The sequence below is a fragment of the Lolium perenne genome, chromosome 7 (genome assembly GCF_019359855.2).
Source record: "Lolium perenne isolate Kyuss_39 chromosome 7, Kyuss_2.0, whole genome shotgun sequence".
In the NCBI taxonomy this organism is placed as follows: domain Eukaryota; kingdom Viridiplantae; phylum Streptophyta; class Magnoliopsida; order Poales; family Poaceae; genus Lolium; species Lolium perenne.
This window is the reverse complement of record NC_067250.2, coordinates 2,523,015-2,548,525: the sequence shown is the minus strand read 5'-3', so window position 1 is coordinate 2,548,525 and position 25,511 is coordinate 2,523,015. Positions and strand designations below refer to the sequence as shown.

Genomic DNA, 25,511 nt, shown 5'->3' with positions numbered 1-25,511 from the left:
ATCCCACTCTCCTAAAAGATCCTTAGATGGGACCTTTGCGATTTCCCTGTGATATAGATTGATAACAAGATGCTTGAAGATAAAGAGTGTTTAGGGACTCCTCCACCAGTGCTTATGCGAGCGGTGAGCTTCATCTTTTGAGGATAAGGCACAACTCTCGCGGCAACAACTGGTATAATAGGTCCCGAGAGCTTCCCCTTCTCTTCAGCGTTGGTGACTAGTGTTATCCTCATCGTCTTCTTCTTCCTTCTGCTCATCCTCTTCCTCTTCCTCTTCCTCTTCCTCTTCATCTTCATCTTCATCTTCGGAGGGATCCCTCCTCCTTCTCCTCCTCCACATGGATGTAGGGCTGAGGCCATCGAGCACATCATAATCATCTTGCATGGAGGAGCATTGGTATGAGTCTCCCAAAGACATAGCTAAGGCTTTGGTGGAGACAAATCTGAAAGACAGGGAAGAAAATAATGTTCGCTCGAAAAAGACTCGATGCGAGATTAGATCGGCAGAGGGGGTATATATTGATGGTTTTTTTTTGGTAAAACAAAGAGTTTGAGTTGAAAACGAGGCGAAGGAAGTCCGAGGTGGAACAACCTCAGGTGGCGTGCCCAACAAGTTAGGGCGCGCCACCTGGGCTCTTTCGCCCCTCATGACTCCATTTCGCACAAATATTTCACGAAACTTCCTTATTTTGCAAAAAAAAAGTAAATATACTAAAATATTAAAAGACTCTGATATTGCTACGTACCAGATCTCGACTTTTATTGGTTTCAGGTGTCTGACAGAGGGAAATTCTCGGTGATGATAGCTTCTGGAGTCCGAAGATGTAATTCTTCCACCTTCCCTATGAACTTTTCTCCTGCAATATAATGTTTAAGACGTTGTCCATTAACAACATGAGGTTTACCTTTGTAATCTCCATGGAGACAGATGGCTCCGGAGTGGTACACCTCCTGCACAACCAATGGATCTTGCCATCTCGATGCTAGTTTTCTTGCAGAGAACTTGAAACGAGAGTTGAACAATAACAATTGGTCTCCTACTTTGAATTCCTTCCTCTTTATCTTTTTGTCATCCCAAATTTTAACTTTTTCTTTAAACAGTCTAGCAATTTCATAAGCTTCATTTCTCTATTCATCTAATAGGTTTATGTCTAGGATTCTCTTCTATCTCGCAGTTTTAAAATCAAAGTTAAGCTCCTTTATGGCCTACCTAGCTTTGTGTTCTAACTCTATAGGTAAATGACATGCTTTTCCATAGACCATTCTATAAGAAGACATTCCCATAGGATTTTTAAAAGCAGTTATATAAGCCCAAAATGCTTCATTGATTTTAGTTGGCAAATCAGATCTAAACTTATTAATTGCTTGTTCCAATATAAGATTTAATTCCGTGTTGCTCAATTCAACTTGACCACTAGTTTGTGGGTGAAGATACTCCTCTATGATTAACACTATATTTAGCCAAGATTTTTCTAAAAACTTGATGAATAAAGTGAGAACCACCATCAATAATTAAAAATCTAGTTACTCCAAGCCTGGGAAGAATGATGTCCTTCAGCATCTTGATTGCAGTAGCATGGTCAGTACTCTTTGTCGGAATTGCTTCCACCCACTTAGTAACATAATCCACTGTAACCAAAATTTGAGTATGCTGCGATTTGGAGGCACAAAATGACCCCATAAAATCAAATCCCCACACATCAAATCATTCAAGAGGCAGTGTATAATTCATAGGCATTTCACTTCTCTTACCAATGTTTCCAACGCATTGAAATTTATCACAAGCTTTAACATAAGTAGCACAATCTTTAAATAAAGTAGGCCAATAAAAACCAGATTGCAATACTTTTGCAGCTGTGCGGTCTCCCGCGTGGTGGCCTCTGATACGTCTCCAACGTATTTATAATTTCTGATGTTCCATGCAAGTTTTATGACAATACCTACATGTTTTGCTCACACTTTATAATGATTTTATGCATTTTCCAGAACTAACCTATTAACAAGATGCCGAAGCGCCAGTTCATGTTTTCTGCTGTTTTTGGTTTCAGAAATCTTACACAGGAAATATTATCGGAATTGAACGAAACAAAAGCCCACGATCTTATATTTCACGGAGGGTTCCAGAACACCGAAGGAGAGTCGGAGGCGGCCAGCAGGGGGCCCAAACCACAGGGCGGCGCGGCCAGGCCCCCATGCGCGCCAGCCTATGGGGAGGCCACCCCCTGGCTCCACCGACATCGCCCCTTCGCCTATAAAAAGCTCTTTCTCCGAAAACCCTATAACGATCGATGATATTCCACGAAGAGTTCCGTAACCGCCGCCATCGTGAAGACAAGTTTCAGGGGACAGAATCTCTGTTCCGGCACGCCGCCGGGACGGGGAATTGCCCCCGGAGTCATCTCCATCGACACCACCGCCATCTTCATCGCCATTGTTGTCTCCCATGATGAGGAGGGAGTAGTTCTCCCCCGAGGCTGAGGGCTCTACCGGTAGCTATGTGGTTCATCTCTCTCCCATGTGATCTTTATGTGATCATGAGCTTTGTATCACTATTAATCTATGTGCTACTCTAGTGATGTTATTAAAGTAGTCTATTCCTCCTCCATGATGTAAAGTTGACAGTGTGTGCATCATGTAGTACTTGGCATAGGTTATGATTGTAATCTCTTGTAGATTATGAAGTTAACTATTACTATGATTTTATTGATGTGATCTATTCCCCCTTTCATAGCTATTGTTGACAGTGTGTATGCTATGTTAGTACTCGGTCTAAATTGCAACGGTCTATTATGCACTCTAGAGGTTACTTTAATATGAACTCCGGATGTTGTGGAGCTTGTTTACTCCGGCTTGAGGTGTGCTTTTGTAGCCCTACACAATGAATGGTGTTTGTTATCCAACAAGAGAGTGTTTGAAAGTAGCATTTATTTATTCACTTATGTGATAATTGTTGAGAGTGTCCACTAGTGAAAGTATGATCCCTAGGCCTTATTTCTAAGCATTGAAACACCGTTTCCAACAAGTTCTGCTACATGTTTGCTTGCTGCCATTTTTATTGCAGATTGCAATTACTACTTATAATCATCCATATTACTTGTATTTCGATCACTATCTCTTCGCCGAACTAGTGCACCTATACATCTGCAAGTGTATTAGGTGTGTTGGGGACACAAGAGACTTCTTGTATCTTAATTGCAGGGTTGCTTGAGAGGGATATCTTTGACCTCTACATCACTGAGTTTGATAAACCTTGGGTGATTCACTTAAGGGAAACTTGCTGCTGTTCTACAAACCTCTGCTCTTGGAGGCCCAACACTGTCTACAGGAATAGAAGCGTGCGTAGACATCAGCCTCCATAAGATTTGTCATGGCAGTCTTTTATAATGCTCTGTTGTTCAAACTCAAGTACACATCATCTAATAATACCATCAACACCTTTTTTATAAAGAAAAGGATCATCCCAAAAGTAATGTCTAAGATCCATAGTTTTAAATAGCCGGCTATAGCTCCGCTATAGCCCGGCTATAGCCTTTCGAGCAAGGCGTGGCTAAAGGCATTCGCGTGTTAAAAGGTGGCTATAGCGGGCTATAGCCTTTTTTGGAGGTCGCGGCTGTATCCTATAGCCCGCTATTTAAAACTATGAAGATCATAGAAGAATTTCTTTCATTATTGATAGGTAAAATGAGGTGGCATAACTTTTTCCCAACAATAAAATTTGCATAATCAGTGAACTATGGTGAAGCTACTCTTACACTAGACACATTAATATTTGCAAGTTGTTCATTAGCAAAGCTATCATTAATAGGGATCATCCGGAATGTCTTCCATTCTAGACAAATGATCAGCTAAAGGATTATCCTCACCCTTTCTGTCAACAATATATAAATCAAATTCTTGTAATAATAAAACCCATCCAATAAACCTAGATTTAGCATCTTTCTTATTCATAAGATATTTAGTAGTCGAATGATCACAAGCAAAGATCACATCTAAAAATTTGTTTTCAGTTGTACCATAATTTCTTTAGGCGCCATCAAGAGTCTTACGAGCATAATATATAACATTAAGTTTCTTATCAACTCTTTGACCCAACACAACACCTACCGCATAATCACTTGCATCACACATAATTTCAATAGGTAAATTCCAATCAGGTGGTTGAATTATATGAGCACTAATTAAAGCATTCTTTAAAACATTAAAAGACTCCACACAATCATCATTACAAGAAAATAAAGCATCCTTTTGCAAAATATTAGTAAGAGGTTTCGATATTTTAGAAAAGTCCGTGAACTAGTAGATGAGAACAGCCCGTACTACGCAGAAAACTAGATCCGTCGTGTCTAACTAGCCGAGAATAGCCACACTGAACGAGCGAAATCCCACATCGGTCAGTCAAGCAAAACGCAACTGAATCAAATAAACTAACAGGATTGTGAACAAGCGATGTAGAAGAACTCGCCAGAACTATGAAGCCCATACTCTCCTTTCCTGAATTGCTCTACCAACAACTGGCCTAGCCTAAGAATCGTCGATTCACGAAGGCACGACGCCAAATCTCGTCGATGACTCGCCCACTAAGTTTGTTTGGGCTCAGTATGGATGATCCGAGGAGGCACGGCCCCGAATCGACCTGCACCAACGGGAACCACCGCACCCGAATCGTCGACCCACGGAGCCGCTCCTTCGAAACTCCTCCGCAGCTGCTCGCAACAACCTGGGGGTCTGAGCCGTGGTTTCCGGTTGCACAAATCGACGCTGGCAAAGCTAAATCAAGGGTGGAGGACGGGAGGGAGGAGGAGAGGAGGGGAATGAAGCGAGAGAGACAAGGATGATTACGAACTGGAAGGCGAAAAAGGAAAGAATATGATGTCGTTGGTTTGTCCGGTAGTGCCACTTGTTTGAGACCGTCCGATCAGAATCAGACGCGCGAGACGACGAGCACTCTGTAAGACAAGGGAGTGCCCCTGCAAGAATTAAAATGGATTTCCACACAATGTACTGTAAATACTTGCAAAAAAGGAAAATAAAAAGGAAAGAAGAAGAATCTACAAAAGAGAATGATATGCAAATGATGATTTTTTGAATAAAAAACGGCAAAGAGTGGTATCTTCGTGGTCCTAGACTCCTAGTCGACTAATCGCTTAAACAAAACCGGTGTTTGTCCGTGCTAGGCACTAACGGATGCATCGGTGATCGGTCGTAGTCATCGCCGGCCGTGTCACGATCAAAGCTCGGCTCAGCTACAAACAGCGCGACGGCCCGATCCGGCTAGTTTTTGCGTAAGCACAGTTAACATCGATTGCCGCTGTCTGTCCGGCCGCGTGCCATGCAGTCGCGCCGGCAGCATGCCGCCGCCATCCTCTCCGTCATGGTGCTCCTCTTCTTCGTCTGTATCATCCCGGCCGGCCTGATCACGTGCGTGTCGCAGCGCCGGCTGCCTCCCGCCGTCAGTGGTGGGAGTACAACCACCGTCAGCTCCGGCCGCCAATCGCCACTGCCGGAGGCCGTGCTGCTTCCGGAGTGGCAGGTCCTCGTCCTGCTAAGACGATCCAACAACTCAACTACTGATGCACCGGGGGCCGGGAACGGTACCTGCGTGTTCCGGGGCGGGGTGTCATCTCCGGCACGATCACTGGGGTCGCTGCCGGCGTCCGGACGCCACGCTTACACCTGCATCATTCCCGAGCCGGTGAGGGTTCACTACCACCACGATGCACCTGCGCCGCTCCTGGTCTTCGCCGCCTCGACGGTCATCACCGCCGGCGATGGCGCCTTGCCGGGGATGCTGAAGTGGAGCGACCGCATCGTGTACGAGTCCGCCGTGATCGACGGCGGCGACGTGCTGGTCTTCGCCAAGGGCGTCAACACACGGAAGAAAGTCAACCGCGCGGCTGAAGATATCCGGTGCCTGTACTACCATGGCGACGCAGCTAACGCCGTCGCCTCGCTCCCGGCCACCACGTCGGCCCAGCAGGTCTTCCGGTGCCCGCCGCCTCCACCAGCGACGATGACGACTCATGCGGAGCTCCGCGTGACGCTCGTGGTAGCCGGCGAGGAGGAGCCCATCCCCTCGCTTGCAACGTATGACCCGCCACGCCATCACGCCTCAGCGGCGCCGGGGAAGAAGAAGAAGAGGCTGATTTGCGCGTGCACCATGATCCGCGACATGGCCAAGTTCCTGCGCGAGTGGGTAGTCTACCACGCGGCGGTGGGCGTGGACCGGTTCTACGTCTACGACAACGGAAGCGAGGACGACCTGGCAGACGAGGTGCGCCAGCTCACCTCCGCCGGGTTCGACATCTCCACCGAGATCTGGCCATGGCCCAAGACCCAAGAAGCTGCACTATCCCACGGCGCGGCGGTCCATCGCGACGCATGCGAGTGGATGGTGTTCATCGACGCCGACGAGTTCATCTTCTCCCCGCACTGGGCTCGGTCGGAGAGCCCGGCGAAACCGATGCTCCGGTCAGTGGTAGCATCGGTGAAGCAAGACGTCGGGCAAGTGTCGCTATGGTGCGCCGACTTCGGCCCGTCGGGGCGAACGGCGCATCCGGTGGAGGGGGTCACACAGGGCTACACATGCCGGAGGAAGACGATGGAGCGGCGCAAGTCGTTCGTCCGGCTCACGGCGGTGGACCGGTCGCTGGTGAACTCCATCCACACTTTCACGCTTAAGCCTGGGTTCCAGGCCGGGTGGAACACTCGAGTTCGGGTGAACCACTACAAGTACCAAGCCTGGGAAGAGTTCAAGGTCAAGTTCCACCGCCGGGCGCCGACGTACACCGCCGACTGGACGGAGAAGGTGGAGCTCGGGTCCAATGACCGGACCCCTGGTCTAGGGTTTGAGCCGATCGAACCGACCGGTTGGCCGCAAAAGTTTTGCGACGTGAACGACACTCTCCTCAGGGATGTGACTCGGAGATGGTTCGGTGTTGGGTTTGGAAACAATTTGGCTCACCCACAGACAACCAGTACATATCCTGGCTCATAAAATATTTTCATCACAAGTGACAATGGTCAAGGTTATGTACAAAAGCAACTAGTCAAGTGTCATCACAAGGTATAGGTACTTTTACTTCGAGAACCCACAGGAAATATGCACGACCTTGTATTGATGAGCTTAAAGGGTAGTGTTAATATACCAATAGTTTTGAGTAGAATTATGTTATCGAATTTTAGTTGTAACTCATGTTCCAATTCACTATTAGCACGGATCACAAAGCAAATCTAATGGTTTAGAGTTATTTTCGTAGTTGCAACCCCAATTGCAACTGAAAAAATTTCAGTTGCCACCCCACCCCATTACAACTGAATTTTTTTTTATTGCAACCCAACTTGAAACTCAAGTGCACGATAGTACAAATCTAATGTTACAGAAGCACTAGCTTAAAATGCAACCAATTGCACTTTTCTCAACAACAACAACAACTCATAGTTCTGGCACATGGATAGCAAGCTTTCACGTGGCTCTTTCCATGGCTAGTTTTTTGGTGATACTTCAGTCCTTCAGATCTCTCTTTACGGACTCCTCCCATGTCAAGTGTGGTCTACCCCGTCCTCTCTTGATATTATCAGCACGCTTTACCCGTCCACTATGCACTGGAAATTCTAGAGGCCTGCGCTGAATATGCCCAAACCATCTTAGACGATGTTGAACAAGTTTCTCTGCAATCGGTGCTACCCCAACTCTATCTCGTATATCATCATTCCGGACTCGGTCCTTCCTCGTGTGGCCACACATCCATCTCAACATGCCCATCTCCGACACACCTAACTGTTGAACATGCCGCCTTTTAGTCGGCCAACACTCAGCGCCATACAACATTGCGGGTCGAACCGACGTCCTATAGAACTTTCCTTTTAGCTTTTGTGGCACTCTCTTATCACAAAGAATGCCAGAAGCTTAGCGCCACTTCATCCATCCGGCTTTGATCCGGTGGTTCACATCTTCATCAATATCTTCATCATTGTGCAAGATTGACCCAAAGTATCGAAAGGTGTCCTTCTGAGGCACCACCTGCCCATCCAGGCTAACCTCCTCCTACTCGTGCCTAGTAGTACTAAAACCACACATCATGTATTCAGTTTTAGTTCTACTAAGTTTAAAACCTTTCGATTCCAGGATTTGTCTCCAAAGTTCTAACTTCCTATTAACCCCCGTTCGACTATCATCGATTAGGACCACATCATCCGCAAAGAGCATACACCATGGGATATCTCCTTGTATATCCCTTGTGACCTCGTCCATCACCTAATCAAATAGATAAGGGCTCAAAGCTGACCTCTGGTGTAGTTCTATTTTAATCGGGAAGTCATCGGTATCGCTATCTCTTGTTCGAACACTTGTCACAATATTATCGTACATGTCCTTGATGAGGGTAATGTACTTTACTGAGACTTTGTGTTTCTCCAAGGCCCACCACATGACGTGTCGCGGTATCTTATCGTAGGCCTTCTCAAAGTCAATGAACACCATATGCAGGTCCTTCTTTTGCTCCTTGTATCTCTCCATGAGTTGTCGTACCAAGAAGATGGCTTCCATGGTCGACCTCCCAGGCATGAAACCAAACTGTTTTTTGGTCACGCTTATCATTCGTCATAAACGGTGCTCAATGACTCTCTCTCATAGCTTCATTGTATGGCTCATAAGCTTAATTCCACGGTACTTAGTACAACTCTGAACATCCCCTTTATTTCTGAAGATTGGTACTAATATACTGCATCTCCATTCTTCTAGCATCTTGTTTGCCCGAAAAATGGACTTGAAGAGCTTAGTTAGCCATACTATCGCTATGTCTCCGAGGCCTCTCCACACCTCAATGGGGATACCATCAGGGCCCATTGCCTTGCCTCCATGCATCCTTCTCAACGCCTCCTTGACCTCAGACTCCTGGATTCATCGCACAAAACGTCTACTGGTATCATCAAATGAGTTGTCTAGTTCAACGGTAGAGCTCTTAGTCTCCCCATTGAACAACTCGTCGAAGTACTCCCGCCATCTATGCTTAATCTCCTTGTCCTTCACCAGGAGTTGGTCTGTTCCATCCTTGATGCATTTGACTTGGTCAACATCCCTCGTCTTCCTCTCTCGGATCTTGGCCATCCTATAGATGTACTTTTCGCCTTCCTTCGTGCCTAACCGCTGGTAGAGGTTCTCATACGCCTGACCCCTTGCTTCACTCACAGCTCGCTTTGCGGCCTTCTTTGCCATCTTGTAATTCTTCATGTTATCTGCACTCCTATCCAGGTACAAGCGTCTGAAACAATCTTCCTTCTCCTTAATAGTCTTGTGGACATCAGTGTTCCACCACTAGGTATCCCTAACTTCGCTTCTACTTCCCACGGACACTCCAAACTCCTCTGAGGCCACCTTACGAATACAGGTCGCCATCTTCATCCACATATTGTCTGCATCACCTGCTTCCTCCCAAGGTCCCTCCTTAATGACCATCTCCTTAAACGTCTGAGCGGTCTCTCCTTAATGACTATCTCCTTAAACGTCTGAGCTACCTCCCCCTTGAGCTTCCACCACTTCGTTCTAGCGACTTCCGCACGCTTATCCCGCTGGACACGAAGTCGAAAGTGGAAGTCCGCCACCACAAGCTTATGCTGATGGACAACACTCTCTCCAGGTATCACCTTACAATCTAGGCACGCACTCCTGTCTTCTCTCTTTGAGAGGATGAAGTCAATCTGGCTGCTGTGGTCGCCACTACTAAAAGTCACTAGATGTGATTCTCTCTTTTTAAAGAGGGTGTTAGCTACGATCATGTCGTACGCTAAAGCAAAGCTTAGGACATCTTCTCCTTATTGATTCCCGATGCCATAGCCAAAGCCCCGATGCACCCCTTTAAAACCTATGTTAGATGTACTCGCGTGGCCATTAAGGTCTCCTCCTATGAAGAGCTTTTTGCCACTGGGTATACCCCTGACCAAGTCTTCTAGGCCTCCTCGGAACTCCCTCTTGGTGTTCTCATTGTGGCATATTTGCGGGGCATAAGCACTAATAACATTGAGAACTAAGTCTCCAACTACCAGCTTGACTAGGATAATCCGGTCCCCATATCTCTTGACGTTTACCACTCCAGATTTGAGGCTCTTGTTGATCAAGATGCCTACTCCATTTCTGTTTGGAGTCGTTCCCGTATACCACAACTTGAAGCCGGTATCCTCTACTTCCTTCGCCTTATGTCCCTCCACTTGGTCTCCTGAACGCAAAGGATATCAACGCCTCTCCTCACCGCTGTATCAACTAGCTCTGTAGCTTACCTGTCAGGGACCCTACGTTCCAGCTACCTAAGCGAAACCTCCTAGGCTCGGCTAGCTTCCTTACCCTTCGCACTCGTCGAGTCAAATGCGAAGACCCTTGCTCATTTTCCACTACACCCGGGCGCCGATGTAGCACGCCACTAAGGATGCGATGACCCGATCCTTGCTCACTTGCCACCGTATCCAGATCAAGATACGGCACGCCACCTAGGGGGTGACGACCCGGCTCTTGCCCATTTGACACCACACCCGGGTTCCGATATAGCGCGTCGCTAAGAGGGTTACGTTCCAACAAAAATCTTTTGGGTTTATCTCCGTAAGAGTGGCTGGGTTTTTACGTTGGCTCGTCAAGCCTATCACAACCCTCCTCCTTTACATGGACTTGGGACCGGCTATGTTGGGACAACATAGGCGGAGTTAACCAATTGCACATTTCTCAGATGACTTCAAAAAATCTCAGACAAAGTCCGTACCAACTACTCCTGCCGATTCTTTTTAGTTGACTCGATTAAGGTAGTACGTCTTATGTACTGAATGTTCATTTCAACCGGATGACACGGAATACTTCACCCCCAGAACCTGCTCAGAATTCTTGTATATTGTTCTTAGCAGGTGTCAACTGTTTCTGTAAAGTTTATGTGTATCCGGCTCAGAATTCTTGTATATTGTTCTTAGTAGGTGTGTCAAGTGTTTCTGTAAAGTTTATGTGTATCCGGCTCAGAATTGTTGTATATCGTTCTTAGTAGGTGCCAAGTGTTTCTGTAAAGTTTATGTGTATCTGGCCATTCTTTACCCCCACAACCGGCTCTGATATTAGGAAGGAGCATAGATATGGGATTTGTAGATTTGATTCAGTTATCTAATGATAGAAACCCCTTTTACTTTCTTCTCCTAAGTGGGGGGAAACAGAGGATGAAGTTACAACGGAATTTGGAAACACAAAAACAGCATCCATTAAATCTAACTAAAGTTCAGAGCAAAAATTCTGAAAAGAAAGAAAAAAAATGACTTTTCGTCTAATGAATCGTGCTACGCTAGAACAAAAGCAAAACAACACCAAAAACAGCCAAGCGTCTCCTCCCAATTACAGCTCTATACACAGCCCCAGCATCCCAACTCAGAAGGTTAGTTTCACCCGCCAAAGAGCGAGAAGAAGAAGCCGCTCTTCTTCTTGGGCCGCTCCTGCTCCTCGACCATGACGGCCGTCATCGCGTCCCGCTCCACCAGCCGCCACGTGGCCCGCTCCAGAGCAAGGCCTGCCGGCGTCGGCGGGTCCGTCAGCACCAGCGGCATGCCACGGTTCGTGCTGCGGATCACCTCCGAGTCCTCCGGCACCACGCCCAGCAAGGGCAGGCCTAGCATCTCCTGCACGTCGAGCGCAGACATCATGTCCTCCCCCCTCACCAGGTCGGGACGCACCCGGTTCACGATGATCTTGATGTCCTTGATGCCATCACACTCTAGCAGCCCCGCGACACGGTCGGCATCGCGGAGGGCCGTGATGTCGGGTGTGGTCACGAGCACCGCCTCTTCTGCTGGGGCAATGGCAGTGACAAACCCGGCATCAACACCTACAAAAGGCAAGAGCAAGTTCAGCAGCGTGAAGGTGCACATTTCAGCCACTGCACGGAACAAGATTAAATTGTATACTGCAGTGGCTGGCAACCAAACTTCCTTGTATAACTGTTACTGGCAATGATGCAAACTATGTATTGCAAAAGTTCAATCACAATGGGGGTATACATGATAGTACTATGTTGTGACGAATACAAGCATTGAAACTGGAGTGCTTCGAAACAGCAGTAAGAAATGCAACTCAGGTAGATTGATCTAAGAGTAACTCTACAATTGGCTTTAACATGTGAGGAATCTTAATAATCACAGACAGATGGCTCAAATTTGAGAATCAAGATATCATATCATAAGTATGCACTAGCATCATGAGAGTAATCAGAGATTCATAATACATCCTGGCTCTGAACTCCTTATAATCTGGGGCAACCAATATGGATGAAAGGGAACATCAAAAGCATCCCCAATCACTGGCTGCATTCCTCGTGCAAACTAAGCGAAGATGCAAACTTCCTTGTATAACTGTTACTGGCAATGATGCAAACTATGTATTGCAAAAGTTCAATCGCAATGGGGGTAATACATGATAGTACTATGTTGTGACGAATACAAACATTGAAACTGGAGTGCTTCGAAACAGCAGTAAGAAATGCAACTCAGGTAGATTGATCTAAGAGTAACTCTACAATTGGCTTTAACATCTGAGGAATCTTAATAATCACAGACAGATGGCTCAAATTTGAGAATCAAGATATCATATCATAAGTATGCACTAGCATCATGAGAGTAATCAGAGATTCATAATACATCCTGGCTCTGAACTCCTTATAATCTGGGGCAACCAATATGGATGAAAGGGAACATCAAAAGCATCCCCAATCACTGGCTGCACTCCTCGTGCAAACTAAGAGAAGAATAGCAGTGAAAAACAGCACAATAGGTGGGTCAAATTCAACAAATCTAACACATCTTATCATAGGTGTGCACTAGTATTATCAGAACCGACTCTGAAATGTTTATAATCTATGGAGGGACAAGCAAGAACAGCATGAGCATCCCAATGACTGGTTGCATTCCTCAATAAAAATTAAGCAGCACACAACACTGACAAACAACATACTAGGCAGTTCCTGCAAATCTATGATTCGGTATAGCAAGTCAAGGGCCGCACTCTCCATTTCGTGCAAGTAACCGATGCTAGAGTATAGGTATTATGGTAGAATCATAAGAGTAATTGATAGAACTACATTTGCAGTATAGGCATAACGGTAGAATAGAATCATACGAATAATCGATGGAGCTACACTATCAGTTTGAGATGAACCAATTGTAACATGGACTCGTTGAGGCAAACGTGAGGTTATAGGAAGATGGGGGAGGGGAGGTCTGACCGGCGGGGCAGTCGATGAGGATGAAGGCGGGCGGGCTGGCGGATCGCCGCAGCGCGTCGGCGACCCAGGTGAGGGTCTTGGAACCGAAGGCGAGGGGCAGCTTGGAGCGCGGCTTGGAGAGGCAGAGCAGGTGGAGGCCCTGGAGGGAGCGGTGGCGGATGAGGGCCTGGTCGAGGCGGCAGTCGCCGGCGAGCACGTCGGCGGCGGTGAGGTGGACGCGGTTCTCGAGCCCCAGCAGCAGGTCGAGGTTGCGGAGGCCCGCGTCGGCGTCGATCGCCACCACCGGGAAGTTGAGCCGCGCGAGGGAGGCGGCGAGGTTGGCGGTGGTGGTGGTCTTCCCCACGCCGCCCTTGCCCGAGGTCACCACCACCACCCGCGGGGTCGGGCCCGACAGCTCCGGCGCCGTGCGCCCGCCGTTGTGCCGCGCCGCCGCCGGCGCGGGGGGTCGAGGGGGGAGGAGGAGCCGCGGCGCGAACGCCATTGGTGCGGCTAGGGCTAGGGTTTGGGGGATCTCAGCTCAGGAGGTGGTGGCGGTCGCGACCATGGCTGAAACCAAAACAGTACACTACACTACAGTGCCACTAGTGCTCTCACTCCCAAGATACTTCACAGAGTTCAGAGACTACAGGGGAAAAAATGTTATTTTTCCATCACAATACTAAAAAAATAACCTCAACTATTTCTCGCGATATCTTATTACGAAGTTTTGTTAGGGCATCTATAACCGCCTCCGGTTTAGGTGGGCAGCCCGGCAAGTAGACATCCACAGGAATTTACTTATCGACTCCCCGAACAGTACTATAGGAATCCGTACTGAACATTCCCCCTGTAATAGTACAAGCTCCCATAGCAATGACGTATTTTGGTTCAGGCATTTGCTCATATAATATCACTAAAGAAGGAGCCATTTTCATTGTTACCGTACCGGCTGTTAAAATTAGGTCCGCTTGCCTAGGACTTGATCTTGGTACCAATCCATAACGATCAAAGTAGAATCGCGAGCCTGAAGCAAATTCAATGAAACAACAACATCGTGAATATCGTGCAAGACTGTTTTACATTCTAGTTTCTTAATCATACTTGCACTTTATATCACAACTTTTTTTTGTCACAGTTGATGTGAATGGTTGATACAAGCAGGCATTTTACCTCAACCAGCTAAAACACCACCAAGTTCAGTTTCAGGAACTGGGGCAGGGAGACCAAATGCAGAAATGTTAATTTGGTATTCTTTCTTTTAGCAGGACAGCATTTATACAAAACTCAAAACAAATAGTCAGACACAGACACACAGTACAGATGTGGCTGCTACAATGACAGCACCCAATATATCCTCCCTCCTTCCCTCCTTTCACTATAGATCATCATCAACCATTTCAGACAGGAAGTACTACATACATCATACACCAGTACGGGTGAAACTCTCCCCGACGGGCTATCTTGTAGCAACCACACGACTCCGGGCATGGCGACGCAAACGCGAACACAAGTTCATGGACACAGAACATGGTGGTTTGGGTAACGGGTACAACATAGTCATTCTTCTTCCATCATCTGTATCCCGAGTTCATGTCAAGCTCGGACCCATATATGCTGCCACTGGGTACAGGGCCGGCCATGGCTGGATGTATCTGTTTTGATCTGGCTGTCAGCTCCATCTGCATCAGCCTCTCCAAGGAATCTGGGTGATTGCCTCTCACTGCTGGACCCGATGGACCTATACACAATGGAATGAAAATACGTGAGTGAATCACACATGTACAAAGGGTTGGAGTAAAGTATCGACCACCAAAAAGACGCTGAATTATATTTCAGTCAACCAGTATGTGAGTCATCAAAATTCAGATTCATAACAATTCAGGTGAGCCTTTAATGAGTGAATTTTGTGCAATGTAAGAAGAGAGATCAGACTGTCGACTCGCTCATAGCAGGACAGTGTCTCTGACCATCAAAACTTTACAATGAACCAAATAGTGGCAGGTTAAATTGCACGTAAACACAAAGTACAAAATGATTTTGTGCAGGCTCTCACCTGGCGGCATCAATCCAAAGTCTCCATAGTTGGGCTGGCGAGAATGCATATGGAAGTTATTTACATTATTCATCTCAGGTCGATAACCAGCAACCTGATGCATGGGCTGAGATGGAAGAACACCCCTCGGCAAGCCTTCTGCCGGAAAACTCCCAGGCATTCGCTGAAGCATAGGATGATGGGCAGATGGATCTAAATGAGGGACCCCTGGAGCATTCAGAGTGTGTTGCATAGGATTCATATTAGCTGGGAAAGAACGGCGGGGATCATGCCGCACTGCTTGTGGCATGTCAAATGGGCCTTGTTGACTCCTACTACCAGGGTGATCCAGCATAGGACGAGGAGCCAGTGCTGGTTGCCTGCCCTGCAGAAGGTGATACAGATTCTGAGACTCGGTCTGGAAACGTTGTTCGCGGGGGTGGGACCCCAGAGCATCAGGACCAAGTACTTGACGGTGTTCTACATCACCAGATACAAGGCTTTGAAGCTTATAGTTAAGATCATCAACTGCCCTCTCCTGATTTTGCACCTCAACCCTACTGGACCTCAGTGACGGCAAAATATCAGGCTTTCGAGCACCGAAAGGGTCATTCATCGTAAACAAACTGTCTTCCTCAGGCAGATAAATTTCTGAGCCTTTCCTGTCAAAGCTAGTACCCTGACTTGGACCAGAGAATGATGGATTCTGGTACTCTATACCAGTTCTTGCTTCTTTAGGGGCAGCTCCATTTTCATTATTATTGAAGAGCCGAGCATCTTCACCAGGGTAATATCCTTCATGACTAGATCCAGATCCCCGAATAGAAACCGGTGCATCTGTCGAATGGAGCTCATTCATAAAAGCAGCACCGAATAATGCTTCCAATGTCACGCTCTTTCCTGAAGCAGGGGCAGTTTCAGTTTTGTTAATTGGAATAGTTCCAGATGTCCTGCTGTTGGTCATGACATTTACATCAGAACTTTGTGGTTCAGTAGCAGATCCTATGTGGAAACCAAATGGAGATGAACCCTTGTTATCTGTTCCTTTCTGTAGTAATGATAGAAGAGGATGCGATGCATGACTGTCTACAGCAACTTTCTGCTTGGCGGTTGGCTCGTCCAAAACAGCATGGTGCCTATGTACATCATTCTTCTGAGTAGAACTGCTGCTACCAACCTGTGCTAGCATCGCCTGCTCAAGATCCTCACATGTCATCATAACTGGAACTGGCTCTGGGATACCACCATGGCTGTGCTGTTCCCGAATACCACCAGCAGGTGCAGGAGATGTAAATGATAGGAGCTTTGATGAAGCATCGAACTTATCAGTAGGTACTTTCGATGATAAATTCTGGATAGCACCATCAGATAAAGATGGACCAGGAGCTATGTTCTGTGGACCAGGAGCTATGTTTTGTGGACCTGGAGTTTCATTATTGACAATCATGGAGAACAGGCTCTTTGATGATATGTCTTCTGAAGGTTTTGAATCTACAAGACATAAAAAAAGAAAAACCATCAAAATAATAGATTATCAATTCAAGAATGCAGAATAAAAGGACAAGTGTAGATACGCCTTTTAACATAACATGCATTTTGCTACTGGAAAAAGGGGTATGTCCACAAAATTTACTTCTGTTATACAGTTTTCCCGGCTGAGGATTCTAGATCCTAAAAGTGATGCATAATATAGAAATGACATAGCACAAGCCACAATTATGAAATAGGATACCTTCATCACGAAACCAGCGAGCAAATTTGGATGATTCTGGTACAGACGAGACCATAATATCGGCATCTGTATTCAGCTGTTGACTCTGCAAAAGGCGGCAAAGCCAGAATAAACAGACGGCAATTAATAGATATTTGAGTGCCCAACAAAGTTGTAACTTTCGTCTTACTGGAGCAACTTGCAGCAACGTGGCAAGAACCAGAAACATTTTCACTTCTGCACGGTGACCACCAAAGGCTACTTTCAATATAAGTGCATAACAGGTCAAGATGTGGGTACGATGACATCTAAAGTAAAAGGTCTATACAGTTAAATCACCATGGGCGATCAACATTAAACACTACATGTAGATGACTCACATAATTTAACAAAAAAATTTGTCTCCATAGCCATCCATTCTCAGAAACAGAAATATTTATATTGACACAGAAAAAGATATCTTATTTGAGCAAGACCTACTGGCATTTAAGACAACATGAACAGCATAATACCTTAACAAAATCAGATACAAATTGCAGAGGTGCAAGTTCAATCAACAGTACATTTATATTGAGAGGATAAAGTTTGTCCATGTCACAGGTCATATGGACACAAAATGGTCTTTGATACAATAATATGTGAGTATCTAATGCTTATATACAGAGATAAAAAAAATCCACATGACGCATCCACAAATGTAGAAAAGTAAAGACTGAGCATAGGAAAACAAGGATTAGTTGCCATACCTCAATGTATGTCGGTAGATTGCCACCGCTTTTTGACAATGTGTTGCCAAAGAACTCTTCCAAGATTGAGATTGAACTGTCCTTTCTAACTGAACCACTATTTTTTGACATACTTTGTTTCTCAACGGAGTACTTGTCCATTGCATCCACTTCCCAATCTTCAGTCCCTTTCAAAATTTTAGAAGCAAATTCAGTTGAAGAGCTAATGCCTCCAGATGGAAGAGTGTACTTCTGATGTACACCAATGTTGTCAGAGATGCCCTTCTCATTTCTGTTGCCTGCGGTGGGCTCTGCTGCTGACTGGTTTCTCTCTAATTGGCCATCAAATTGTGGAATACTGGGCATCTTATCCACCCTAGCAGCAGCATGGGCCTACAAAGTGCAAACATAATTAAGGAACAGTATTGACTTTTTTTTTAGCAATGACTGTAGGGGAAGCCCCCACAGTATAGGAATAGTATGACATTGGCGGATAATATATTGTTATCATGTGTTGCTACAGACAGCCACCACTAGAATCCAAAAAGTGTTGTTCCTTTTATCCTGATTGAACACATCAATCTAGTGACGGCGAAAAACAGAACAATATCACATCAGTACATGAGTATAATAAACTGGAAATATTTTTTCACCTTCTATCACCACTCAATTGTGTTTTATGTTCCACTCATGTCAACATAAGATTTTTTAAAGATAAAAATCCATTAGAGACGTGTAAAAACTATCAGCAGTATTTCATTCCATACTTCACTGCACTGTGATCCTAACATGATGTATAGAAATTCTAAAACGAATTAACTGAACTTTCTAGACCAACAAACTTTGATCAGAGAGAAGATGGCGATGGATGGTTCAATAAACTGTTTTTTTCCTAACAAAACCGGTTAGCAACTATATGGTACAGTGTTGGTACTTACATAGTAACTGCATGCATTTGCTAGCATCTACTTATATTACTGAAATAAGTCAAGATGTGCACCTTTGGTTCAAGTGCAATGTTGGACGTCTGGGACTGGACCTTTTTCTCCACAAATGCATTTGAGAAACCAGGCGGGACAAGTGGCCTCGCTGCTGGAGCTGGTAGAATTGAAGGTGTTTTAGTGGTATCTTCTTGATAAACTGAGGACGCTACACGTCCATCTGGCTTCCCAGTATTAGTTCTAGAACCTAAGCTTTCAGTAGAATTTTGTAACATCGACATGATATCGCCACCAGTATTTCCTTTCTCAATATCAGGACCACTCTTCTTTTCTTGCAGGGATTTGTGTTGCTCTTTCCTCATCAATTCAAATGATGCTGCACAGAAAATCTGCGTCAGACACTGTAGGTGACTAAAGCGGAAGCAACATATCTATTACATGTAGCAGTAAGAGATACTGACCCCTCCGTTTCTTTTCTTCTTCTGCTCTATCATCATTTGAGCATTCTAAAGAGCCAAATGTTTCATCATTCATTGAGTCAACATCTTTCCGCGTAGGGGGTCCAGCCTGTCACACAGTGTGTAACATATTCTCTAAGCAATGTTCCATAGGTTAACGATCTATAAGATAAAGAAGGATGGATACATGCATGCAAACTCAAACCTTGTAAGGGCGTGGTGGCTGATAGCGTTCAGATGTCCTGTTTGGCTGAGGCACATTGCCACGATCCTTTGGTGCCAGCTGCCCAGCATATCCTGGCGGTCTAGGGAAACCACCACTTCCCAGTAGGCCATCATGTTCTGTATTCTGCCAAGTGCGTTTGTATTGGTTTCCGTTACGCCTATCTGCAGGAAAAGAATCAGTTCCACAGAACAAAAAATGCAGTTGGCAAATATTCTAATATGCATATGTATATTAAGATGCACAGGAGAGTGAATTATTATGGCTAACTAATAACCAGTATGGCCATGTAATTAATAGACCTTCCTTTTTTTGAACGGTGTAACCAATTGACCTTCAGTTGTTTACTTTTTCATTGAGTATTAGTATTTAGCTACATGCAAACTAGCAAACTTCTCTTTCAGGACGCAAAGTAACATGCTCCCGGGTACACGACAAATACCGTTTCACCAACACAGGATGCTCATATAAAGAAAGGCACATCGAACAAATTTATCAGCAATGTTTCACACGCTTCTTACCCTGCGCTAACAGCTCACGGTCAGGCAAGTCGCCTTCCCGGTCACTCGACCCCGTGGAGCGAGTATCCCACCTTCCTCCAGAGCTCCCGCCACGCGACGAATAGGTGTAGCCCCCCGACCCATCTGCTCTTCCCAGGGGCGTCGCGTACGGGCCCTTGTTGTTGTTGCTCTTCTCGAACGCAACCGATGACGCCACCTGAAGCTCGCTGCAGAGAGCCAACAGATATGAAGCACACGAAACCCGCAGACAGAAAAAAGGATATGGCGGGTATGCATGATCGAGGGGTGCGACGTACTTGAGTAGCGACAGGTCCACGCCGGGAGGCAGGTGCTTGCAGCGGTCGGACTCGCCGACCGAGATCAGGAACTCCCTCGAGTACACTGTCCTCATGTTCCTGCAGGCACGCACACGCAACCGCGCAGCCAATCAAATGAGGACTCACGCAGAAGTAGGCTAGCAGATTAGCGGTAGCAACTGAGAACACGAGGCATGGGATATAGTACTCACTTGGGCTGCTGCCCCGGGGGCGGCTCGGAGCTCATCCCCACCCACCGGCAAACAGAAGCAACAGAAGCCTCTACTAGGCTAGGCTAAAACCTCTAGAACTAGCAACCGGCAAAGGGCGGAGGCGCGAGGCGCGAGGGCTCAAATCGCGGCCGCCGCCGCCGCGCGCGTCGTCCTAGTTCGGAATCTAGCTCATCTCACACCACACTGAGTCCAGCTCCCCCTCCAGGGCCACGCGCGCGGGACGGATTCAGCTAGCACAGAACCTGGACCTCGTGCACCCTCCTCCTCCTGCAACGGAATCGCAAGCGGAAACCCGCATCAGAGGCAGGCCGCGTGGGAATGGACAAGGAGGAGCCCGCGGCGAATCTGGGGAGGAGCTCGAGGCGGGAAACCGAGCCGTACCTGGGGCGGCGCGGGGATCGGCGGTCGACCGGGCGAGTCCGGCGTCGGGCGCGGGCGCCGGCGGGTTCGGGCGGCGGCGATGGGTGGGCTTCGCTGCTCCGATTGGCGATGATGGTCGAGGGAGAGAGAGAGAGGAGATCGAACGGGGATGATGGCGAGAGAGAAGACGGTGGTTGTTTCACGTTTTGCCCCTCCACGTTCCGCGCATTCGCCGTCCGGTCCAGCGGAGGTGGGCCCGCGGCGTCAGTGTCACAGGGAGAACTCGTGGACAGGAGCAGCCGGGCCTCGCCACGTCAGCGTCTTTCTCCTCTCGTCTTCCTTGCCCACGCGGTGATGGCTCTGCTTCCGTCTCCATTCCTCCACAGCTCGAGCGAGACCGGGATCAGCGAGAGAAATTGTTGGTTGCCGGAGATGATGCTGGCGGCGGTGGACTCGGCGGCGGCGGCGGCGGGCGGAGGGGGCGAGGAGGAGGAGGCGAGGGTGAGGAAGCCATACACCATCACCAAGCTGCGGGAGAGCTGGAGCGACCCGGAGCACGACAAGTTCCTCGAGGCGCTGCACATGTGAGTACCCAGGAACCCAGCCTACTTACTCGGCTCTACTTCAGAAGCCGATCGGTGTCGCGTGGCCTGCTCTAGATCCGCGTCGAGGCCAGAGCAGCTGCCGAATTTGGATCACGGCACGGGTTGTGAGCTTCGTCTGTAGACGGCTGGTCTGAATCCTGACGGGACCCGGCGAGTTGGTGCGCTTCGTGTGTCTGTAGGGTGTTCTCTGCTCCTGGTTGAGGGTGTTGCTCGGTCGGAAGTAGGATCTCATCTCCTGACAATACTATGGTGGATCATTTCCATTTGGTTGTCAGCCACCATCTGACCAGCGTTGCCCTGTGTTTGTGTGGTTCCAATCTGTGAACTTGCGCTGGATTGAATGGCACAGGCATCGAACAGTCAGCTGTCGGCTTAGCTGAACATTTAGAACTAGTGTTATAGATGGTACAACTAGCTAGTCTTACAACTGAAATGGCTATCCTCCTTCGTTGTATTCATTTGTTTGATTCTGTGTTTTAACAGGTTCGATCGTGATTGGAGAAAGATTGAAGCATTTGTTGGCTCCAAGACAGTCATACAGGTATATATATACATATATATGCTCTGTTCTGCTCTCAACCTTTGCTTCACTTTTCTGTTTACGTCTCTTGTCTGAAAATAAACCTTTGGTTATTTTGCCTCCCATCCAACGTGTTTAGCTGGTATAAATTTTTCAAGTGTATTTGGTTAGAATCTTTATCTGCTTTTTCTCGTACAAGGTAATTAAAAGTTTTTAATAGCTTGCGCACTGATGACTTGTTCCGAACTTCCATAAGCATAACTACACTGAAATGTGCGATGATCTAAAAGCAATTATTTTAACAGATAAGGAGCCATGCGCAGAAGTACTTTTTGAAGGTTCAGAAGAATGGAACAGGGGAACATCTGCCCCCGCCTAGGCCAAAAAGGAAGGCGGCGCATCCGTACCCGCATAAAGCCTCGAAAAAGGGCGAGTATTTTCCATCCTGCGTCTAACTAGCACAAACAGAATTTAGTACTACATAAATAAGACCTAACTTGATATTTTGGGGATCCGGCAGCCGCTCAAGCACTCTTGCCGCAAGAAGCTTCGGGTATTATCGAGCACGGATGTGTTCTACCTATGGACGCATCAGCTGTTGCTACAAACCCAAGTGCAAACAACGCATTTCCTTCCTGCGACAATGTTATTACCCAATGTTTTAGCCCAAGGCTTCCAGAAGGTTTATGATTGTTTTATCACTGTGAATTCCATATGTTTGCTCAATGTTTTTACAGGAATTGCTGCTTACTTCTTAATGGTGCAACAGATCTTGCCACTGCTAATAATTGCTCTAGTAGCATAGAGAGCCAATCTGGAATTTGGCCAACTTCCGACGCTATTGGGCAAGAAATTGTACTTCCAGCATTGCGTGGTGAGCTTATTTTTAGGCAGCATACAAACAACTATGGTTGCAACTCTGCTTCAATGCTAGGATTCGACTAGTTATGTTAGGTATAATGGGAATGCATGATATATGCAAATTCCATTCCACTTGTTAAAGTGCTGCCCAGTCAGGCACATCCTAATTCGATGGCCCATCCAAGGCAACATGATTTGAAAAATAATCCCAAAATGAATGAATTGTAGCTAAACTTGCCGTATTGATTCATAGCCTCATATTGTCCTATTTTGATATTGTGCTGGCTCACAAAAAAGTGGTTGGAATTAGCTCAAGTGATTATTGCTATGGCCTCTCCATGACTTGCTGACTCTGGCATGGCATCTTGTTTTTAACATGTTGTACAGATATCCCTTTTTCTTGTCGCTGTTTTAGCAACCTCGTAAATGTGTATGTTTTAAGAGATGTGTAATGTCTTTGACTTACAAGCTCAAGACACTTAAATCATGTTTTTTTCCTAAAAGGACAGCCTATGGATCTCCTTAGTGAACTTCAGTTACTCTTGAATGAGCCTTTGAGCTTGTGGTGTATGTTAGTTCTAAAAAGGAATTAGCTCAAGTGATTATTGCTATGGCCTCTCCATGACTTGCTGACTCTGGCATCTTGTTTTTAACATGTTGTGCAAATATCCCTTTTTCTTGTCGCTGTTTTAGCAACCTCATAAATGTGTATGTTTGACGAGATGTGTAATGTTTTTTTACTAACAAGCTCAAGACACTTACATCATGTTTTTTTCTAAAAAGAACAACCTATTGGTCTCCTTAGCGAGAACTTCAGTTACTCTTGAATGAGCCTTTCAGCTTGTGGTGTCAGTCTGTTTCTAGCTGGTTAACTCTGTTAAGCCTTCTGCATTTGGTTTACCTTTGTTGTGTCCTTCAGATTCTGCAAGTTACCATAATGTTCTTTATGTCTGGATGATAAGTGATGTTATTACCTTGTTACAATATGAAAATGGAGTGGCGCGCTGTTATTTCGTACCACCCTTTGATGGCCTTGATATTAATTACTGTTTTTGGTGTATCCATTCTGATTCTGACATGTTTATTCTGGTGAACTTGCAGCCATGCCAGACTTTGCTCGAGTATACAAATTTCTTGGAAGCGTATTTGATCCTGAAACAAGTGGACATTTGCAGAAATTGCAAGAGATGGATCCTATTGATGCTGAAACAGTATGTCATTTGTTATCTCCCCTTTATAATTAATTCATATGCCCTGTTAAAAAGTATTACTTTCTGCAAGCATCAATGGCAGGCCATTTTGTTTGTGTACGTAGATGCTTACTTTGTTCATTATGTTGATAGGTGGAACTTACTGTTAGGGAGTTGGCTTTTGTTACATAACTTCTATATTCACTGATAATGATGTTTTATGGTCTAATATCCAGGTACTAGTACTGATGAAGAATCTATCGATGAACCTGTCCAGCCCAAACTTTGAGGCACATGTAAGGACTTACTTTTTTTTACTTCTTATATTCTAAAGTTATGCACTATTAAGCATATAGATACATCTAAATTTAGACAAATCTAAGACATTCTTTTATGGATGGAAGAAGTACTAAATCTCCGACACTTATATGATGGATCGGGGGGAGTAATATTCACTTTTTGGTCCGATGATCCCATTAGTGTCACAATTATTGTGTTCAGTTTTTTTGTTTTAGCACAATGATTCTTTCGCAACTTGTAGTAATAATTCATTAGCTTTATGGATTTTCTTTATGACTGTTGTTAACTGAACAAACATGATGTCCCGTTCCACTCCATACTGCATATTAACAGAGTCCGTGCATTCTTGGCAAGATTTCATTATTATTGCAAAGTAAATGGCTTGAATTATGCTTTGTCAGATCATTTTGTGTACTCTGGTTGTTTGTGATTCGTGTTTTTTGGAATCCAACTCAACTTCTATATATCGCTGACTGTTGCAGAGGGGGTTGCTCTCGTCGCATGATGCCGGCGTGGGCCAAGTCAAGCATGAAAGCGTAGGAGATCTGGGTTCAACTCACACTCTTCAGCTTCCACTGATGTAATTTATGTTTCCTCGTTCTGAGTAGCAAATAAGTCCCACCTGTGGTCGACACTTGGAATATTGCTTTTTTCGCTAAACATATGAATCTCTGTGCAGGGTAACGACAAAATGAGGAAAGTATTAGAACTGAAGCGGGGGGCTCTAGACTCAGGTGCACCACGAGATGCTTGAGTGCGGACCGTTAGGCACACGTCGTAGTGTCTTATATGATTGTACATAGTTTTTGTGTAGTGATCTCAACACTAACTTTGGGGTTTGATTTGCTCTAACTATGTATTTGATCAGTCTGGCATGTCATTATTGTAGTAGCAGACTGTGGTACCTTGTAAGGAATATTAGTAGATACCCAGCCAGTTGCTATACCACTCATGTTTTCTAAAGATTTGGGAGAGCTATACATACTCTGTTTTGTTGCGCTTTGCATTAGGTGTATATGAAAACATTTCGTCTAAGCTCATCTATGTGACTAGCTCAGTTTATCATTGTTAACCAAAAAGGGGTAGATTGTTAGAGTATTTTATCCTTAACCATTATTTTAGTTAATGACGATGACGAGAAGATGTGCTGGTGTTTTTTCTTGTTCCTCTTTTATTTATGTTTGAGTCAATAGAAAACACCACACTATCAAGAGGGGTGGTTTTGATGAGCTTGATGGGGATGTTGCCATAGCCAAATATACACATCATACCACATCAATTTCACATCAAAAAGAAGTTACAGGTCTTGTGCTTTGGAGATG

General features: G+C 45.8%; 4 protein-coding genes across 4 annotated transcripts; 2 read left to right on the top strand and 2 right to left on the bottom strand.

Annotated features, from left to right (window-relative positions):
- Window positions 1-5,328: 5,328 nt before the first annotated feature.
- LOC127313883 (glycosyltransferase family 92 protein Os08g0121900-like) lies at window positions 5,329-7,078 on the top strand. Its single transcript, XM_051344364.2, has one exon. It carries the CDS (start codon window positions 5,329-5,331, stop codon window positions 6,991-6,993), a length of 1,665 nt encoding a protein of 554 aa, XP_051200324.1. The 3' UTR covers window positions 6,994-7,078.
- A 4,038-nt stretch (window positions 7,079-11,116) lies between these two features.
- On the bottom strand, window positions 11,117-13,829 carry LOC127311679 (septum site-determining protein minD homolog, chloroplastic). The gene is made up of 2 exons (XM_051342128.2): window positions 13,235-13,829; window positions 11,117-11,842 (listed from the first exon to the last, which is right to left on the bottom strand). The coding sequence occupies exons 1-2, from the start codon at window positions 13,713-13,715 to the stop codon at window positions 11,403-11,405; spliced, it is 921 nt and encodes a 306-aa protein (XP_051198088.1). The 5' UTR covers window positions 13,716-13,829; the 3' UTR covers window positions 11,117-11,402.
- Window positions 13,830-14,441: 612 nt separating this feature from the next.
- LOC127311677 (uncharacterized) lies at window positions 14,442-20,873 on the bottom strand. The gene is made up of 11 exons (XM_051342126.2): window positions 20,735-20,873; window positions 20,333-20,620; window positions 20,121-20,219; window positions 19,825-20,030; window positions 19,286-19,467; window positions 19,084-19,189; window positions 18,682-18,998; window positions 17,703-18,074; window positions 16,978-17,062; window positions 15,267-16,736; window positions 14,442-14,951 (listed from the first exon to the last, which is right to left on the bottom strand). Exons 2-11 carry the CDS (start codon window positions 20,365-20,367, stop codon window positions 14,785-14,787), a joined length of 3,039 nt encoding a protein of 1,012 aa, XP_051198086.1. The 5' UTR covers window positions 20,368-20,620; window positions 20,735-20,873; the 3' UTR covers window positions 14,442-14,784.
- Window positions 20,753-25,191, top strand: LOC127311678 (protein REVEILLE 3). The gene is made up of 9 exons (XM_051342127.2): window positions 20,753-21,297; window positions 21,802-21,859; window positions 22,144-22,267; window positions 22,359-22,520; window positions 22,608-22,712; window positions 23,801-23,910; window positions 24,126-24,185; window positions 24,672-24,769; window positions 24,869-25,191. The coding sequence occupies exons 1-9, from the start codon at window positions 20,843-20,845 to the stop codon at window positions 24,882-24,884; spliced, it is 1,188 nt and encodes a 395-aa protein (XP_051198087.1). The 5' UTR covers window positions 20,753-20,842; the 3' UTR covers window positions 24,885-25,191.
- Window positions 25,192-25,511: the final 320 nt, after the last annotated feature.

What these genes read in the sequence shown, in the direction of transcription:
- LOC127313883 (XM_051344364.2), top strand. Translation starts at nt 5,329, where the DNA reads ATGCAGTCGCGCCGGCAGCATGCCGCCGCCATCCTCTCCGTCATGGTG.
- LOC127311679 (XM_051342128.2), bottom strand. Translation starts at nt 13,715, where the DNA reads ATGGCGTTCGCGCCGCGGCTCCTCCTCCCCCCTCGACCCCCCGCGCCG. An exon ending in CCTCATCGACTGCCCCGCCG is followed by an intron (nt 11,843 to 13,234) that starts GTCAGACCTCCC and finishes TGCCTTTTGTAG; the next exon opens with GTGTTGATGCCGGGTTTGTC.
- LOC127311677 (XM_051342126.2), bottom strand. Translation starts at nt 20,367, where the DNA reads ATGAGCTCCGAGCCGCCCCCGGGGCAGCAGCCCAA. An exon ending in CCCCCGGGGCAGCAGCCCAA is followed by an intron (nt 20,220 to 20,332) that starts GTGAGTACTATA and finishes GCGTGCCTGCAG; the next exon opens with GAACATGAGGACAGTGTACT. An exon ending in ACATTGCACTTGAACCAAAG is followed by an intron (nt 18,075 to 18,681) that starts GTGCACATCTTG and finishes TGCACTTTGTAG; the next exon opens with GCCCATGCTGCTGCTAGGGT.
- LOC127311678 (XM_051342127.2), top strand. Translation starts at nt 20,843, where the DNA reads ATGATGGTCGAGGGAGAGAGAGAGAGGAGATCGAACGGGGATGATGGC. An exon ending in GCATAAAGCCTCGAAAAAGG is followed by an intron (nt 22,268 to 22,358) that starts GCGAGTATTTTC and finishes GGGATCCGGCAG; the next exon opens with CCGCTCAAGCACTCTTGCCG. An exon ending in GCCCAAACTTTGAGGCACAT is followed by an intron (nt 24,186 to 24,671) that starts GTAAGGACTTAC and finishes TGACTGTTGCAG; the next exon opens with AGGGGGTTGCTCTCGTCGCA.